At 35.6% G+C, this 19,706-nt stretch overlaps 1 protein-coding gene across 1 annotated transcript; it reads left to right on the top strand.

Moving 5' to 3' along the window:
• Positions 1-372: 372 nt before the first annotated feature.
• Positions 373-16,950, top strand: AADAC (arylacetamide deacetylase). Its single transcript, XM_033204281.1, has 5 exons — positions 373-615; positions 4,024-4,246; positions 9,195-9,264; positions 13,195-13,366; positions 16,033-16,950. The coding sequence occupies exons 1-5, from the start codon at positions 478-480 to the stop codon at positions 16,627-16,629; spliced, it is 1,200 nt and encodes a 399-aa protein (XP_033060172.1). The 5' UTR covers positions 373-477; the 3' UTR covers positions 16,630-16,950.
• Positions 16,951-19,706: the final 2,756 nt, after the last annotated feature.

Genomic DNA, 19,706 nt, shown 5'->3' with positions numbered 1-19,706 from the left:
CACACACGCACACACATATATGTACATATATATGTATATGTGTGCGTGTGTGTATATATATGTATATATATAATTTGTTTTTTCCATGATAAGCTATTTTAAAACAAAGATTCTGAATTCTGTATGTTTTCTATGGATAATTCTGTTAGAGTTAAAGAATTTTTTCCCAAGTTATTACTCAATACATGCTGTCTATTGGAATGCAAATAACACTACTATCATTGACAAACTTTGCCCTAGTTTCCTATTACTCATTAAACCTTGAAGTTGCACTTAACACAAGTGTATCTGGATAACAGATAAAATTTTAACCTTATTATGCCAATCCTTAAACTAAGGATTAACTCTATATTCAAAAGAGCAAGATAAAGCTTTTGGGTGGAGCCGAAGCACACTGCTTATTAAAGTACACTATTCAGGCACATCATGTAAGTTTACTTTCTGTGTTTCTAGAGACCAAGAAGCAGGACGTACACCATGGGAAGAAAATCACTGTACCTTCTGATTGGGGGGATCCTCATAGCATATTATATTTATACGCCTCTCTCAGATAACATTGAGGAGCCATGGAGACTGATGTGGATAAACACATATCTGAAAACTATAGAAAATTTGGTAAGTTTGGAATTTTATGAATTCAGATGCGCATACACCATGAATTGACCCAGAGAATTAAGTTTTTCAAGATTCTATTCTTTCAATTTTTTGATTTATTCATCTTTTAAAATAAATGCTGTGGCCTCTGACAATGTATTACTTAGAAATGTTGTTTGTTTTCTGTCTTATGTATTGGAATCATGTTAAAAAACTATCAAGAACAGCAAGCAAAGAGTCATTTGAATAAGTTTTACTAAAACGTACTTTGTTTAGGTAGCTTTAATGTCATGATAGTGGCTCTCCTTTGAATTATTATCTTAGGTATGGTTTGTTACCTAAATTTTATACTCAAATTAGAGATCATCTGATTATGCAGCACTGTGTTCATTATAGATTTTTATGCATTTATCTTTAGAATTCAGAATATAGACTAGGGACACGTAAATAAGTTCTCAAGAAAAGATTCAATAGGCAGGCTGGTTGGCACATGCCTAGGATTAACCACGAGAGGCACAATATGCATAAATGAGAAGGGGAGGGAGACTTGGGTGTCCTGGCAACTGGCTGCTTGCCAGGGCAGCTTGAATGCTGGCAAATTAAAAAGGTGTAGCTCTCTCTGGATCCTTGAGGATATTTTACTATTACTTCTTTGGTTACTTTATTATCTTCATTAAAAAAAATCTCTTTTCAAAACTTAAACCAAATGAATGTTGTAACTCATGGATTAATCTTTTATTTTGCATTTATTCAACAATTCAAGTCTGTCAAATCCTATTAGGCAAACAAGTGGTCTGTCCCCACACAGTTGACATTCTAGTGGTGGAGAAAAAAATAAATTAGAATTAAATGAATAAATGATTTTAATTCATGAGAAGTACCTTGAAGGAGGTAAGATGGAAAAAAAGAGTAATTTGGGCAGAAGGCAAGAGTGGGATACTGTATGTATGGCAAGAAAAAGCCATTCTGAAGAAGAAACATCTACTTAGGGACCAGAAGAATGAAAAGAAACCAACCATTCTAAGTGCTAAGACAAATGTTTTCCAGCAGAGACAGCAGCAAGTACAAAAACCCCAGCTACAGAATATTGACAAGTCCAAGAAATCATATGAAACATTTGGGTTTAATGGGGAAATTGTTGCAATTCGTTTGGAGAGGTTAGAAGCCACATTATGGCCGGGCGCGGTGGCGCAAGCCTGTAATCCCAGCACTTTGGGAGGCCGAGACGGGCGGATCACGAGGTCAGGAGATCGAGACCATCCTGGCTAACATGGTGAAACCCCGTCTCTACTAACAATACAAAAAACTAGCCAGGCGAGGTGGTGGGCGCCTGTAGTCCCAGCTACTCGGGAGGCTGAGGCAGGAGAATGGCGGGAACCGGGGAGGCGGAGCTTGCAGTGAGCTGAGATCCGGCCACTGCACTCCAGCCTGGGCGACAGAGCAAGACTCCGTCTCAAAAAAAAAAAAAAAAAAGAAGAAGCCACATTATACAGTGCTTTGTGGGTACTGGTAGTAAGTTTTGATTTAATTCTGTATGTGATGCAGAACTATTAAAGAGCTTTAAGAAAGGGACACATTTTTTAACCTCATATTTGCTGTCTGTGCTACAATATGTGCGAGATCTTTGATTTTTTTCTTGGAGTCTTTATATTAATTTTTTTATTTATTTAAGCAATTATATATATATTCTTATCTGGTAGCCTTTTAATTCATTCATTCATTCATTTACTTACATTCTGCCCACAATTTATGAAAGTAACATATTTTCAGAGCTCTCAGTAGATATACCTTTTAAAGGTTGTTTTAATGCTTTTTCTTATTCCTGATTTATCTGCTTGTTTGTTTGCTTGCTTTTTTGTGGTCAATTATGCTCCTGGTTTGTCCCTTTTTTCCTGATTAGTTTTCCTGGCTTCTCTGAAAAGTCTGGCAATCTTTGAGTGTTCATACCCTTTATTAAATGTTTACATTATGAACATTACATCAAGAATCAAACTACTCGATTGAGAATCCTGGTAAATATCATTTACTAGCTGTGTAGGCATGGATGACATATTTAACCTTCCTGGGCTCACTTTCCTCATATCTGACATGGATATGAAAATGTATCTTCCTCCCATATAAGCAAGTTGTTAATATTACTGAGATGACTACAATAGAGTGCTCAGAACACTGACTCATTCTACAGTGAAAGGATGGGCTGCAGGCAGGCAAGCTGCCCTCCCTTTTTCTCCCACTCATTCCTTCCCTCCCAACCCTGACTCTCAGCTCCCATGTACAACCAGCTGCATAGCCACACCTCACTGCACCTCCCTATTTCTAAACTAAACCAGTTCCTCGACCTGCCAGGATTTTTCCTTTTCTTACTTGGTTAGCAAAAGACTTAGAAAAAGGTATTTATTTCAAGTCTCAGATAAAATTGTTTTTCCAGTTGCTACTCCCAGGTAGCTTTTTGTAATCACGTGCTGTTTGTTCCCAAAGTACCTTGTACAGAGCTCTGTCATATGTTTACATTGTTTTGTAACCATTTATTTATCTGTCTTTCACACTTAACTCTGAGATGCTTGAGAAGAACATTTGTCTGGTTCATCTCTGAAACCCTAAAGCTTGGTAGGGAGCCTGACACATTTTAGTGAAATAGGAGCTAAATTAGTAGCAGGGGTCAATATAAAACTTCATTTTTGCCCTCTAAAGGTTGCTGAAAGTCAACTGACAGGTCTGGTTAATAGGAGAAAAAGGCATATACATTTTTTAGCATACATAATAGACTTACAAAACATAAAACCTCAAAGAAATGGCCAGATGGTTGACACTTTTTTTTTTTTTTTTCACTATCTTGAGGTTACAGAAAGAATGATGGCTTGGCCAAAAAATGTTATGGTGGCAAGACAGGTTATGGGAAGAAGAGAAGAGGAGACATGGTTAGCGAAAGTGGTCTTGTTAGGTACATGGATCCTCATAGGCAGCAGCCCTCAGAGAGAATAGATGGTAAAAATTTCTTTCAGACCTTTAAATGTGTCAGATTCTCAGTAGATTTTTCCTAGATCTGGACAAATAAAGGCTCTCAGAGAAAGCCTGCATTAACGCAGATTTTCTCTGCAGATGCAAATCATCTCCACAAAAGAAAAGCTCTCCAGCTATTCTTGTATTTCCAGCCCTTCTGAAAAGCCACCTTGCAATATGTCAAGGAGATATATTTTGGGGATGAAATATTTTTATTTCCTTCACAGTATGCTCCCTCTTTTTTAAGAACCACCCTAGGCATAACCTTCGAATTTCTGGTTTCTTTTAAAAGGACCAAACAAGATTCATGCATGAAAATTTAGTTCATTCCATTTGAGTTTCTTAAGTGTTAATGTGTACCTGTGAGTCCATAGATCTCTTTACCATTTGATACTTGAATTTTAAGATGTTTTTGAATTTCATTTTTAGGCTACATTTGTGGAGCTGCTGGGGCTTCACCACATTATGGATTCTCTTCAGGTTGTCTGGAGATTTTATGAAGTCCCACCAACCTCAGATGAAAATGTCACTGTGACTGAGACAAAATTCAACAACATTCTTGTTCGAGTATATGTGCCAAAGAGAAAGTCTGAAGTACTAAGAAGGGGGTTGTTTTACATCCATGGTGGAGGCTGGTGCCTGGCAAGTGCTGGTATGTGAATGCTTTGAAAAATCTCTGTCACTGAGGTAGTTCGCAAACATTTTACTAAGTCTTCAGCAGGTATACATGCCCGTCGGCATGGACATTAACGCCTCTTTTATCTTCTCCTACTTTGTTCTGATGGCAAAGTTTTACTTTTCCTTGAATCTTTATATCACTCTTTTCTGCATATGCATTTCCTCATCAACCCAGGTAGAGGTGAGAAGACACTTTTTTTTCTATTTATTGCAATTACTCTAAGAAAGTTGTGTTATTTCTATCATTCTCCACTTGATATTACAGAACCACTTAATGTTTTCATCCATTTACTCAAATTTACTGTATGCCTGGTAATATTTTGAGATCTTTGAATGTATTTTTGAATAGACAAAATTTCCTCACACCTGTAATCCCAGAACTTTGGGAGGCCAAGGCAGGTGGATCACATGAGATCAGGAGTTTGAGACCAGTCTGACCAACATGGTGAAACCCCGTGTCTACTAAAAAAAAATACAAAAATTAGCCGGGCATGATGGCAGGCACATGTTATCCCAGCTACTTGGGAGGCTGAGGCAGGATAATCTCTTGAACCCAGGAGGTGGAGGTCGCAGTGAGCCAAGATCGCACCATTGCACTCCAGCCTGGGCAACAGAGCAAGACTCTGCCTCAAAAAATTATAATAATAATAATAATAATTCCTGTCTTCCTGTCTTCTTGGAGCTTACATTCTAATGGAGACAGTCTTTAATCAATTGATAAATAACCAAAGAATACAGTGTGTTTTAAAGTGATAAATGTAGGAAATAATAGGTCAGAATGTTAGAAGAAAAACCTTAGACAAATTGGCACCATCCCGAACCAGAATAGGTTCAGAGAGTCTCCAGCGCTGCCTCATGGTTGAAGAAGAGTTACGAATAGAAAAAGGAAAGTGACATTTAGAAAACAGAAGTGAGGTACAGAAATAGGCGGATTGGTTACAGCTCAGCATTTGCCTTATTTGAAACTGGTTTGACAAGTTGGTTACCTTTGGCTGAAACTCAGTGATTGGGACAAGAGTAGGTTACACATCCAATTAAGTTGCACATCACTATGTATCGAGAAACCTTTAAACTAAGGAAAGAGGCAGCTTTAGGCTAAACTTAGTTTATTTGGCAAGAGTAATAAAGATTGGGTGTGAAGGTTGTATATTTCTTGATGTATAGAACTACAGCAGAAAGAGAAAAACATTTAGAAGTGGAAGCACTGGGATAAAAGTCCCAATTGTGTGAGAAAATCACCCTAACCCACCTGAGCTCTAGGGCTCTTGATATTTATCTGTTTACCTCCAATGAATACAGTATAGATTAACTGGAGGAGTGAAGATTGGACTGGACCTACTAAGTTAAGAACTCTGAACTTTAGAGAGGAAGAATAAATTAGTCCTGAAAAGAAAATGGTACAAGCTTGAAATTAAGCAGATTTGTCCATTGATGTGGGAAGTTAGAGGAGAAAAAGACAGAAAAAAAAGAGAGAGAGATCTGAGTGAATGCCTCATTTCTGACAGACTGACTGGGAAGGTGAGGACAGATCTCTGGGGAATGCAAACAAAATTGTTGGGTGAAGGAATAAGCAGACAGCAAAGCACTGAAGTGGTCAAAAAAGTCAAAAATGAAAAGAAAGCCAAAGAAGGTGAGAACCTCAAGAAAGACGAAATAATAAAAGTACTGGATTGTGTAGAAATGTCAAGTAAGTAGGATGGAAGTATGTCTCTTGGATGTTGAACTTTTTATGTTAATATTGTTGAGGAGAGACTTGCCGACATGATGGATATTCACAGAGAAACACATCACAGCAAGCAAAAAGAGAGAGAAGAAAATAAAATGGCAACAATAATTGCTGGCCTTGTACTGATGGAACGTATCTCAAAATAATAAGAGCTATTTATGACAAACCCTCAGCCAATATCATACTGAATGGGCAAAAACTGGAAGCATTCCCTTTAAAACTGGCACAACACAGGGATGTCCTCTCTCACCACTCCTATTCAACATAGTGTTGGAAGCTCTGGCTAGGGCAATCAGGCAAGAGAAAGAAATCAAGGGTATTCCATTAGGAAAAGAAGTCAAATTGTCCCTGTTTGCAGATGACATGATTGTATATTTAGAAAACTCCATTGTCTCAGCCCAAAATCTCCTTAAGCTGATAAGCAACTTCAACAAAGTCTCAGGATACAAAATCAATGGCCAAAAATCACAAGCATTCTTATACACCAGTAACAGACAAGCAGAGAGCCAAATCATTAATGAACTCCCATTCACAATAGCTTCAAAGAGAATAAAATACCTAGGAATCCAACTTACAAGGGATGTAAAGGAGCTCTTCAAGAAGAGCTACAAACCACTGCTCAGTGAAATAAAAGAGGACACAAACAAATGGAAGAACATACCATGCTCATGGATAGGAAGAATCAATATTGTGAAAACGGCCATACTGCCCAAGGTAATTTATAGATTCAATGCCATCCCTATTAAGCTACCAATGACTTTCTTCACAGAATTGGAAAAAACTGCTTTAAAGTTCATATGGAACCAAAAAAGACCCTGCATTGCCAAGACAATCCTAAGCCAAAAGAACAAAGCTGGAGGCATCACGCTACCCAACTTCAAACGATACTACAAGGCTACAGTAACCAAAACAGCATGGTACTGGTGCCAAAACAGAGATGTAGACCAATGGAACAGAACAGCACCCTCAGAAATAATGCCACACATCTACAGCCATCTGATTTTTGACAAACCTGACAAAAACAAGAAATGGGGAAAGGATTCCCTATCTGATAAACGGTGCTGGGAAAATTGGCTAGCCATAAGTAGGAAGCTGAAACTGGATCCTTTCCTTACTTATTATATGAAAATTAATTCAAGATGGATTAGAGACTTAAATGTTAGGCCTAAAACCATAAAAAACTCTAGAAGAAAGCCTAGACAATACCATTCAGGACATAGGCATGGGCAAGGACTTCATGTCTAAAACACCAAAAGTAATTGCAACAAAAGCCAAAATTGACAAATGGGATCTGATTAAAGATCTTCTGCACAGTAAAAGAAACTACCATCAGAGTGAACAGGCAACCTACAGAATGGGAGAAAATTTTTGCAATCTACTCATCTGACAAAGGGCTAATATCCAGAACCTATAAAGAACTCAATCAAATTTACAAGAAAAAAACAAAAACCCTATCAAGAAGTGGGCAAAGGATATGAACAGACATTTCTCAAAAGAAGACATTCATACAGCCAACAGACACATGAAAAAAATGTTCATCATCACTCACCATCAGAGAAATGCAAATCAAATCCACAATGAGATAACATTTCACACCAGTTAGAATGGCAATCATTAAAAAGTCAGGAAACAACAGGTGCTGGAGAGGATGTGGAGAAATAGGAACACTTTTACACTGTTGGTGGGATTGTAAACTAGTTCAACCATTGTGGAAAACAGTGTGGTGATTCCTCAAGGATCTAGAAGTAGAAATACCATTTGATCCAGTCATCCCATTACTGGAGATATACCCAAAGGATTATAAATCATGCTGCTATAAAGACACATGCACACATATGTTTATTGAGGCACTATTCACAATAGCAAAGACTTGGAATCAACCCAAATGTCCATCAGTGACAGACTGGATTAAGAAAATGTGGCACATATATACCATGGAGTACTATGCAGCCATAAAAAAGGATGAGTTCATGTCCTTTGTAAGGACATGGATGAAGCTAGAAACCATCATTCTCAGCAAACTATTGCAAGAACAGAAAACCAGATACTGCATGTTCTCACTCATAGGTGGGAATTGAACAATGAGATCACTTGGACACAGGAAGGGGAACATCACACACTGGGTCCTATTGTGGGGAGGCGGGGGAGGGATATCATTAGGAGATATACCTAATGTAAATGATGAGTTAATGGGTGCAGCACACCAACATGGCACATGTATACATATGTAACAAACCTGCACATTGTGTACATGTACCCTAGAACTTAAAGCATAAAAAAAAAAAAAGAAGAAGAAAAATTGCTGGCCTTAAAAGGACTTAGTTGTGAAATAAGCAAGAAAATTATAGATTGAAACGAGAGCTAAGTAAGAGCATTTTCTTTTATTTTTGTGCAGGAGAAATATAAACAAGTTGGTAGACTGAAATAAATGAAGGCAGTAAGTAGAAATATGTTAGCCAAGTAATGGGCTGGAAGTGTTGACTGATAGATACACATCCCAGAGGAAATGAAAGGGAAGAAGATTTAGAGCACTAGTAAAATAATTGGATATAGATAGGAAGGTTGGAAACGGAAAAAAAGAGTATTACGTCTTCCTCTTAGATCAGAGAAAAAGAAGCAAAGACAGGCCTCAGCTAGGTATATTCTTACAGTAGTAGTACAGATGCGAGCAGTAAGTTCCGGTGTTTGTTTAAGGGGACCTAGTTCTATTCCACTTATATTCAGGTGCCTTTTCTATTGTCCCGTGCAGACTTAGGTGATCCTTCTGTGTTGCTACAATTTTGTCTGCATCTCCTTGGCTCACATATCTGAAAACATATTGGTCAAGTTAGCGACTTGTCTTTTTATCTTTGTATATCCATCATCTAAAATAGAGCCAAATCATTACCTCCTTCCAGTAACAGAGCTGGGTTAATCTAGAGAATGAATCTGACATAGAAGGATCAATGGCAAAATGTGCAGGACAAAAGATAAAAGGGAGGGAGAGCATTAGGAGGTTTGCTGGGAAACTTGAATTCCACTGAGTCATGGATGGATGGCTTCTTATAAATACAGTGTTAATTTGTCTCTCCTGTTTTAAGGTAAAATAGAACTTCCAGAACGTGAAAGAAGTGCAGCAAGATTTTTTTGTGAAGGAAACAGCCTTGTCTTCATTTGTCTATTTTACTAATATGTTGCTTTTATCCTTTTATTTCAGCTGTGAATGATTATGACTTGCTGTCAAGATGGACAGCAGACCGACTTGATGCTGTCGTCGTATCAACCAAGTAAGAGCTGTGCTGTTTGGTTTTCTGGCCAGATGCCTGACATGCCAAGATTCTCTCAGCTTTCTTTTTTTGTTTGTTTGTTGTGCGTGTGTGTGTGTGTGTGTGTGTGTGTGTGTCAGAGTCTCACTCTGTCACCTAGGCTGGAGTGCAGTGGTAGGATCTCAGCTCGCTGCAACCTCTGCCTCCTGGGTTCAAGGGATTCTCAAACCTCAGCCTCCCGAGTAGCTGGGATTACAGGCGCGAATCACCACACCCAGCTAATTTTTGTATTTTCAGTAGAGATGGGGGTTTCACCATGTTGGTTAGGCAGGTCTCGAGCTCCTGACCTCAAGTTATCTGCCCTCCTCAGCCCCCTAAAGTGCTGGGATTACAGGCGTGAGCCACCACGCTCAGCCGATTCTCTCAGCTTTCTCAGCCGATGCATGATTATGCCAAAAATAAATGTTTCTCAGATGACACTAAGTAGGCAATTGCAAGTGAGTGCTAGGCCTGACCTGATTAGAGCTGAGGAAAAAAAAAAAAAATCTGTATATGTGTGTACACGTGTTATTTAGGCAAAAAGAAACACCAAAAAGTGAAAAAAAAAAATTGTTTTCACATAAATTCAAACTGTATCATTTATGGACGTAATTACCTGGACGATATTTCCTTTCAACCCTTAATTCACAGTCTTTAAAAATGAGTGCCCTGGAGTCACAGGATCATCTATAAAAGTGCATTATAAATAATTTCCATCTCAGATGGTCATTGTGAAGAGTAAGTGATAACTCTCTTGAAACAGACTTAGCCCAGTGTATAGCACTTGGTGAGCCTAAACTGTAGGCTATATAATTTTAAATATTTAAAATATAGTCTACAATTTAGGCTCACCAAATGCTATACACTGCAGTAAGTATATTAAAAATTTATTATCAAATTAAACAAAATAGATGAGTTCATATAAAATTGTGTTAAATAATCCACTTATGGAAAGAGCACTTAGGGACAGTAAAATTAGGGGTGGATTGCTGGGTAGACCCATGGCAGAGCAATATATATTTAAATTGAAATTTCAGAAAGTAAATGAACAGTTAAAAAATAACATACTTACCCCATTTGTCAAGTTAAATCATTATTATAACGTTGGGACATAATCTTGATCAATATTTGGTTGTATGTGATCACTCATAAATGTAGTGGCTAGAATAATATTTTGTAAAATGCAATTAGAAAATCCAGGCTTATGGTGTTTTGCATTCCAACTTTATTCTTAAAGAGAATTTTCTTAAACATGGCAAGTCAGATTACAGGATAAGACCTACACCTGTGTTTGATTCATTGAAATGACTCGTAAATCGCATGAACTTGAAAGATAAAATATACTTTAAAATACATATGAAATATATGCCTTACCTTCAAATATTCTCATTTTATTGATATTAAAGATGAAGAACTCCAATATTAAAAGATAGATAATTTTGGTTGTATTTAAATTAAAATGACCAATAAGCACATGAAAAGATGCTCAATATCATTAGTCATTAGAGAAACGCAAATCAAAACCACAATGAAACACCACTTCACACTCACTAGGATGGGTATAATATATATATTTAAAAAGATAATAACAAGTGTTAGTGGGGACATGGAAAAATCAGAATCCTCTGTGCTACTGGTGCGAGTAAACACTTTGACAGCTCCATAAAACAGAGTTACCATATTGACCCAGTATTTCCATTTCTAGGTGTATACACAAGAGAAATGAAAACATGCCCATATAAAAACTTGTATGTTTGTAGAAGCATTATTCATAAATCTTAAAAGTGGAAGCAACCCAATGTTCATTAACTGATAAATAGATGGATAAAATGTGGTGTATCTATACAATTGAATATTTAAAATTAAATCAAATATTTAAATAAAATGTGGCATATCTATACAGATATTCAGTTGTGTAAATATATCACATTTTATTCATCCATTTATCAGTTAATTATTCGTTTGTTAATAAAAAGACTGCTACAGTATGGACAAATCTTGAAAATATTATGCTAGATGAAACAAACCAGTCATAAATGGCAAGTTTTGTGATTCCATTTATAGAAAATGTCCAAAATAGGGCAAATGAATAGAGACAGAATGTAGATTAATGGTTGCCTATGGTTGGGTTTGGAGGATGGGGAGAAATGAGAAGTGACTACTAATGGGTATAGGATTTCCTTTTGGCGTGAGGAAAATCTTCCAAAATTGATTGTGGCAATGATTGCACAACTCTGAATATATTGAAAATCACTGAATTGCATACTTATAATGTGTTAATTTTGTGGGTTATGAATGTCTCAGTAAAATGGTCATATTAAAAATTCAGGTTGGGTGCAGTGGCTCATGCCTGTAATCCCAACACTTTGGGTGGCCGAGGCAGGTGGATCACGACATCAGGAGTTCGAGCCCAGCCTGACCAACATGGTGAAACTCCATCTCTACTAAAAATACAAAAATTAGCCAGGTGTGGTGGTGGGCACCTGTAATCCCAGCTACTTGGGAGGTTGAGGCAGGAGAATTGCTTGAACCCGGGAGCTGGAAGTTGCAGTGAGCTGAGATCATGCCACTGGACTCCAGCCTGGGTGACAGAGCTAGACTCTTTCATTAACAGAAGTCTTAAAGTTTGTGTGTGTGTATATATGTGGGTATAGACATATGTGTACTTTAAACAGTTTTAAATACATATATACTTTTTCAAATCCAAAATATAAAAACACCTACCAATTAATAGAAGTATAGGGGAAAGACTCAGAAAGACAATTTACAGAAAAGGATATCCAAATCATCAAACAATATATGAAAATGTACTGTATACATCAGGAAAATACAAATTAAGACTATTGCGATACCTTTATATACTCAAAATTATAGATAAAATGAGAAAGACATAAAATACCAAGTGTTGATGAGGTTTTGAATCAACAGCACTTCCATAAGCTCTGGTTTGAGAATGACTTGGTAAACTACTTAGCAAAACTCTTTGACATTATTAAGTAAAGCTTATGCATACCTCTGTTACTATCAGTAGCACAGGTATATATCAACAAGAATACATCCATATGGTCACAAAAAAACATGTACTAGAATATTCATAGCAGCACTGTTTGTGCCCAAGACGTCTAAATCCCCATAACATTTTTTTTAATCTGGAAAAATATTTATTTGGTATTTATTGTTTGTTTAATTATTTGCAAGAATATTTAATATGTGATCTACCCTCTTAATGAATTTTTAACTTTGCATTATTTTTGACTGTACAGCAGATCTGTAGAACTTATTCAACTTGTTTGACTGAAACTTTATGCCAGCTGATCAGTAACTCCCCATTTCCTCCTCCCCACAGCCCTTGCAACCATCTTTTCACTCTGATTCTATGAATTTGACTATTTTAGACACCTTATATAAGTGGAAACATACAGTATTGGTTATTCCATGACTGACTTATTTCATTTAGCCTATCAATATGTTAATGGCTAAATGATTTGTAGTATATTCAAACAATAGAGTACTGTACAGGAAGATAGAAGCAATGTGAATGAGGCTCAGAAACATAATGTTGAACAATTGACACCAGATACATAGTATATGCTATATGATTTCATTTATTTAAAGGCAAAAACTAGGCAAAATTAATTTATGCTGTTATATCAAATTAGTGGATACTTCAGGAATTAAAGAGAGTAAACAAAAGGTTTCTGGGATGCTGGCAATGTTATATTTCATGATCTGAGTGCTGATTATGTGGCTGTGTTTAGTTTGAAAATTAAAGAAATTATATACTTATGTGCACTTCCAGCATGTATTAGGTTGGTGCAAAAGTTATTGCAGTTTTGCCATTATTTTGCACCAATAATATATTACGTTCTAATAAAAACAAAAAAATATGTGAACTATGTTTTCTCTCTACAGCTACAGATTAGCACCTAAGTATCATTTCCCAATTCAATTTGAAGATGTATATAATGCCTTAAGGTGGTTCTTACGTAAAACAGTTCTTGCAAAATATGGTGTGAACCCTGAGAGAATCGGTATTTCGGGAGATAGTGCAGGAGGGAATTTAGCTGCAGCAGTGACTCAACAGGTATGATGTTGATGATTTCTATGCTTTTTAAAAATAGTCTACTTATAAACATATTTAATGCATGTATTAAAATATAAATGCAAATAGGAGATATTAATTTTTTGAAACTATTAAAGAGAATATTGAGAAGAAATGACTAAAACATTATAAGGTCAATCTCTGCTTCTGTCATATATTTTTTTCTTTCTTAAGGGAATGTTAATTCTTTGGATAAATCATTAATTTGAAATTATAGCCTGCATGTGGTAGCTCAGAAGGGCAATCCCAGCACGCTCTGAGAGACCAAGGCAAAAGGATCACTTGAGACCAGGAGTTTGATAGCAGCCTGGGAAATACAGTGAGACCCTGTCTCTACAAAAATAAATGAATAAATAAACGAATAAATAAATAAATAAATAAAATAAGAAGAAGAAAAGAAAAATTAGCCTGGCTTAATAGTGTGAGTTTGTAGTTCTAGCTACCTGGGAGGCTGAGGAGGCTGAGGCAGAAGGATCTCTTAAGCACAGGAGTTCAAGGTTGCGGTAAGCTATAATCATGTCTCTGTACTCTAGCCTGGGTGACAGAGTAAGGTCCTGTCTCTTAAAAGCATAAAAAATAAAATAATATGTGTCAGTAAAATATTATACTAAGTTGATGAATGAGATCATGTAATTGTGAGACTAATGACCCTATTACCCTAGTAGAGGTTCAGACGAATTCATAGAATCTTCGATAGCATATTCCTCTATTACCATAACAATAATCCTATTTTTAGAAAATTATCAACACATTCAAAGATTCCCATGCTACTTACAAAGAAGAAATATGAAGAATTCAAAAGATTTTTGTATGTAGATATAAAATCAGATATTTTTATCTGTCATTTAATGATGATATAATAATAATAATAATAAATGGCATTTTTGCCTCAGATTATATGTAGAATAGGTTTTGTTTTTATGATGAAGAAGAAACACTGCTATTGATTGTTTAAACATCTAAACTCTTTTCTCATGTAGTAGTCAGAGTACTCCCATGGAGTAGCAGTCAGGAGAAGGAGCTACCTAAGATCTTCTCTCTAAGAATGTATGTAGAAGGTTAGATTTTATTAGTTGACTTTAGTTACAAATGAGGGTTCTAAAGCAATTTTAAAACATTGCTGTTATTGGTTTTGTTAATTATATTTATTTATGATTTTTCACACTAAAAGCATTTTGACTGCTAGAATCTGTTGAACAATATTCTCAAAAGTAAAGATTTATAGTTGCACTTTGTTTCAATCATAATACAGAACAAGTATTTGAAACTTCACAGGTAGGTTTCTAATCATTACGATGAATTTCATAATGTAGCAGCAAAAGCATTAGACTGGACATCAGGAAACTTGGAGATGCAGTAATTTATAGAATTGATACTGACTTAATCTCTCTAAATAAATATTCATTTTCTCTCCTGTAAGAAAAATGAACTCTTTCAACTTTAAAGAGTTATTTGAGGGTCATATGAATAAATTAATATAAAAATGCTTGGCAACTTGTACCAATCTTTACAAATAGTCTCCAAAATGGTCTATTTTGATAATTATAGTTAAAATGTAGATAAATACCACAATTTACAAAATATTTGAGGTTACATCTAATAATATCTATAATTTTATGTAGAAGTTCTATACATCTTTTATAGTATATTATACACTTTGAAAGCATAAAATTATTTTTTAACCTATATGTTTTCACAATTTAAAACATATTTTGTAATATTTCATTCTTATAAGTCTCCTTTTTTCCTACTTGGTATTGGTATATCTCTTTTTACAGACTGATTATTACAAATATTAGCACAAAGGACTTGATATAAAAGATGATGTTAATAGACCATTTCACGCAGAAGTCTTGCCCAAATCGCCTAAAGTAACATGTTGCTTTAGCATCAAAGCCATGTCAGAAACCTCTATTAAGTGATCCTTCTTCTTCATAGCAAAGCTTATTGATATACTGGTATATTTTATTTTTTTTTTTTTTTTTTTTTTTTTTTTTTGAGACAGTGTCTCACTCTGTCTCCCAGTCTGGAGTGCAGTGGTGTTTTCTCAGCTCACTGCAACCTCCACCTCACAGGTTCAAGCAATTCTTGTGTCTCAGCCTCCTGAGTAGCTTGAATGACAGGTGTGCGCTACCACACCTGGCTAATTTTTGTATTTTTAGTCGAGACAGGTTTTTGCCATGTTAGCCAGCTGGTCTCGAACTGCTGACCTCAAGCAATTCACCCACTTCAGCCTTCCAAAGTGCTGGGATTACAGGATTGAGCCACCATTCCAGGCCTATTTTAATATACTCTTGCATGAACAGAAGAAAATATTTATGCAGTTCTTCTGGTTATCATTCCTAGCAGAAAGCATAGGAGATTAACTTTCTAATGATCACTTAGATCTTTTTGTATTATCCATAAAGCATATATGACAGATGATTTTCCTTAAGTTGAAAATAGTGATGAACATCTAGCTCTAGAAACTCATTTCGAATGTTAGAAAGTTTGTTGTGATGGTATGTTTCATTTATTACTTAAGTCTTTTTGAGATCTTGAACAGATAGATAGATAGATAAAGACAAGATAGACAGATAGATAGTCTTATTAGGGATACTTTATTGTTTTAAATGAAAATGATTTGTGCAAATCATCTTGTTTCTCAGCTCCTTGATGACCCAGATGTCAAGATCAAACTCAAGATCCAGTCTTTAATTTATCCTGCCCTTCAGCCTCTTGATGTAGATTTACCATCATATCAAGAAAATTCAAATGCTCCAGTTCTATCCAAATCACTCATGGTCAGATTCTGGAGTGAATATTTTACCACTGATAGATCACTTGAAAAAGCCATGCTTTCCAGACAACATGTACCTGTGGAATCAAGTCATCTCTTCAAATTTGTTAATTGGAGTTCCCTGCTCCCTGAGAGGTTTATAAAAGGACATGTTTATAACAATCCAAATTATGGCAGTTCTGAGCTGGCTAAAAAATATCCAGGGTTCCTAGATGTGAGGGCAGCCCCTTTGTTGGCTGATGACAAAAAATTACATAGTTTACCCCTGACTTATGTCATCACCTGTCAATATGATCCCTTAAGAGATGATGGACTCATGTATGTCACCCGACTTCGCAATGCTGGAGTTCAGGTTACTCATAACCATGTTGAGGATGGATTCCATGGAGCATTTGCATTTCTGGAATTTAAAATTAGCCACAGACTTATAAATCAGTATATTGAGTGGCTAAAGGAAAATCTATAGTAAAACATGTAGCTGTAACATAGTTTTAAAATAAAGTAAATCTCAAAACCTCAGAAAATTTGCATTAGAAATTGGCCTTTCTTAGAATGGACTAATTTAGTTCCACATGTAGCATAATTCTTAAATAGTCACTTTTCTGTTTTTTTTTTTCTTACTGTGGGATTTCATTTCAATTTTCTACATTGTCTATCTGCTTTTTCTGAGATTTTCCTTCTGACACTGTTAATCTTATTTTTAAAAATATTACATTCTTATATACTTTATTTTTGTGTGTTGGTTACTATTTACAATGCAGGAGAATAAATGTGAGCAAATATTGCCTGTTTGAATAATGTCAAGATTTTAATCAATGTTCATTTACAACCTGAAACATTCCTAATCACAGATATGAATTAAATGCCAATTCTTTTCAAAAGCAGTTGTCTCAGTGAAATGTCAATTTATTACCACAGTAAATTTCTCTATGTAACACTTTTAGAATTTAGGTACCAAGTGTTAAACTAATCAATGCTAAAATAAAAAAATTTTTAAAAAAATCACTGTGGTACTTTGGGGAATTAGCTGCTTTTTATTTGAGGAAAGGTAAAGAAACTGAAGTTTAGTAAAGATGGAAGAAATATTTGGGATTAAAACTGACCTAACAGCCAAAGACTACAGATGTGGAAGTGTGGAAGTCACTGACCAATGATAGAAAAATCAGAGAAAATTTTAATCTCTGAAATTCCCATCCCAATATTGCAGGGAGAAAAATAAATAAAATGGAATATATTTAATGCTGGGCAGAATTACTTGTATTGACTATGAACTATGTAGTGTTTTCTAATTATAAAGAAGCCCAACTACAGGCGGTCTTCAGATGGTGCAGAAGCTCCACACCATTATCAGGGACTAAAGCTTTTTCTATCTTTGTACTCATTGATATGGTTTGACTGTGTCTCCACCCAAATCTCATCTTGAATTGTAATTCCCACAATTCCCACGTGTCATGGGAGGAACCCAGTGGGAGGTAATTGAATCATAGAGGAGACTCTTTCTCATGCTGTTCTCATGATAGGGAATAAGTCTCACAAGAGCTGATGGTTTTAAAAATGAGAGTTTCCCTGCACAAGCTCTCTCTCTCTTTGCCTGCTGCTATCCATGTAAGACATAACTTGCTCCTCCTTGCCTTCTACCACGTTTGTGAGGCCTCTCCAACCATGTGGAACTGTAAGTCCATTAAACTCCTTTTGCTTCCCAGTCTCGGGTATGTTTTTACCAGCAGTGTGAAAACAGACTAATATACTCACCATCCTCAGTGTCTGTTTGCATGCATACTTATAATTATTGTATTTTTTAGTACTATCTAAATATTCTATCTAGGCAGAAAAGGGATATGGCAGAAGAGCTGTATTTGAGGTAATTTTATTTTATCAGAAAAGCAGTAGTAATCTCAGGATATCCAACTAAGAGACTTCTTATATTTCATTTTCTAGGACAGTGTCACAAGGAATTTTGCAAAATAGAATTTTACTAGTTGGGCAAATTGTAATTTCTTATTTTAAGAAATAGGGCAATAACCTAGCCAGAGCAATCAGACAAGAAGAAGAAATAAAGGGCATCCAAATCAGTAAAGAAGAACTCAAACTGTCACAGTTTGCCAGTGATATGATTATATACCTAGAAAACCCTAAAGACTCATCAGATCATAGATCTGATAAATGAATTCAGTAAAACTTCAGGATACAAAATAAAATTACACAAATCAGTAGCTCTGCTATACACCAGCTCAGTGACCAAGCTGAAAATCAAATCAAGAACTCAACCCCTTTTACAACAGTTGCAAAAAAAACAAAATTAAATTAAATACTCAGGAATATACTTAACCAAGTAGGTGAAAGATCTCTACAAGGAAAACTACAAAACACTACTGAAAGAAATCATAGATGACCCAAACAAATGGAAATACATCCCATTCTCATGGATACATAGCATCAGTATTGTGAAAATGACCATACTACCAAAATCAATCTATAAAATCAATGCAATTCCAATCAAAATACCATCATTATTTTTCATATAACTAGAAAAAATATATAAAATTCATGTAGAACCAGAAAAGAGCCCACATAGCCGAAGCAAGACGAAGCGAAACAAAAGCAAAAGCAAAAACAAAAACAAATCTGGAGGCATCACATAACCTGACTTCAAACTGTACTACAAGGCTATAGTTACCAAAATAGCATGATACTGGTATAAAAACAGGCATGTAGACCAATGGAACAGAATAGAGAACCAAGAAATAAACCCAAATACTTAACAGCCAACAAAGCAAACGAAAACATAAAGTGAGGAAAGGACAACCTATTCAACAAATAATGCTGGGATAATTGGCAAGTCACATGGAGAAGAATGAAACTGGATCCTTATCTCTCATCTTATGCAAAAATCAACTCAAGATGAATCAAAGACTTAAATCTAAGACCTGAAACCATAAAAATTCTAGAAGATAACATTGGAAAAAACCTCTTCTACTTATTGGCTTAGGCAAAGTGTTCATGATGAAGAACCCAAAAGTGAATGCAACAACAAAAAAAATAAATAAGTTGGACTTAATTAAGGTAACATACTTCTGCACAGCAAATGAAATAATCAGCAAAGTTAACAGACAACCCACAGAGTAGGAGAAAATCTTTGCAATCTATGCATCCAACAAAGGACTAATATCCAGAATCCACAAGGAACTCAAACAAATCAGCAAGAAAAGAACAATCCAATCAAAAAATGGGCTAAGGCCATGAATAGACAGTTCTCAAAAGAAGATATACAAATGGCCAAGAAACATGAAAAAATTCTCAGCATTACCAATTATTAGAGAAATGCAAATCAAACCACAATACAATATCACGTTACTCCTGCAAGAAGGCCATAATTTAAAAATAAAAAAAAATAGATGTTGGCATGGATGTGGACAAAAGTGCAAAAGAAAACACTTTTACACTGCTGGTGGGAATGTAAAGTAATACAACCACTATGGAAAACACTATGGAATTTTCTTAAAGAACTAAAAGCTGAACTACCATTTGATCCAGTAATCCCGC

Source organism: Trachypithecus francoisi, unplaced genomic scaffold, assembly GCF_009764315.1.
Source record: "Trachypithecus francoisi isolate TF-2019V2 unplaced genomic scaffold, Tfra_2.0 Lachesis_group0, whole genome shotgun sequence".
Classification (NCBI taxonomy): domain Eukaryota; kingdom Metazoa; phylum Chordata; class Mammalia; order Primates; family Cercopithecidae; genus Trachypithecus; species Trachypithecus francoisi.
Note: the sequence above shows the minus strand (reverse complement) of the source record. Positions and strands in the feature narration are given on the sequence as shown.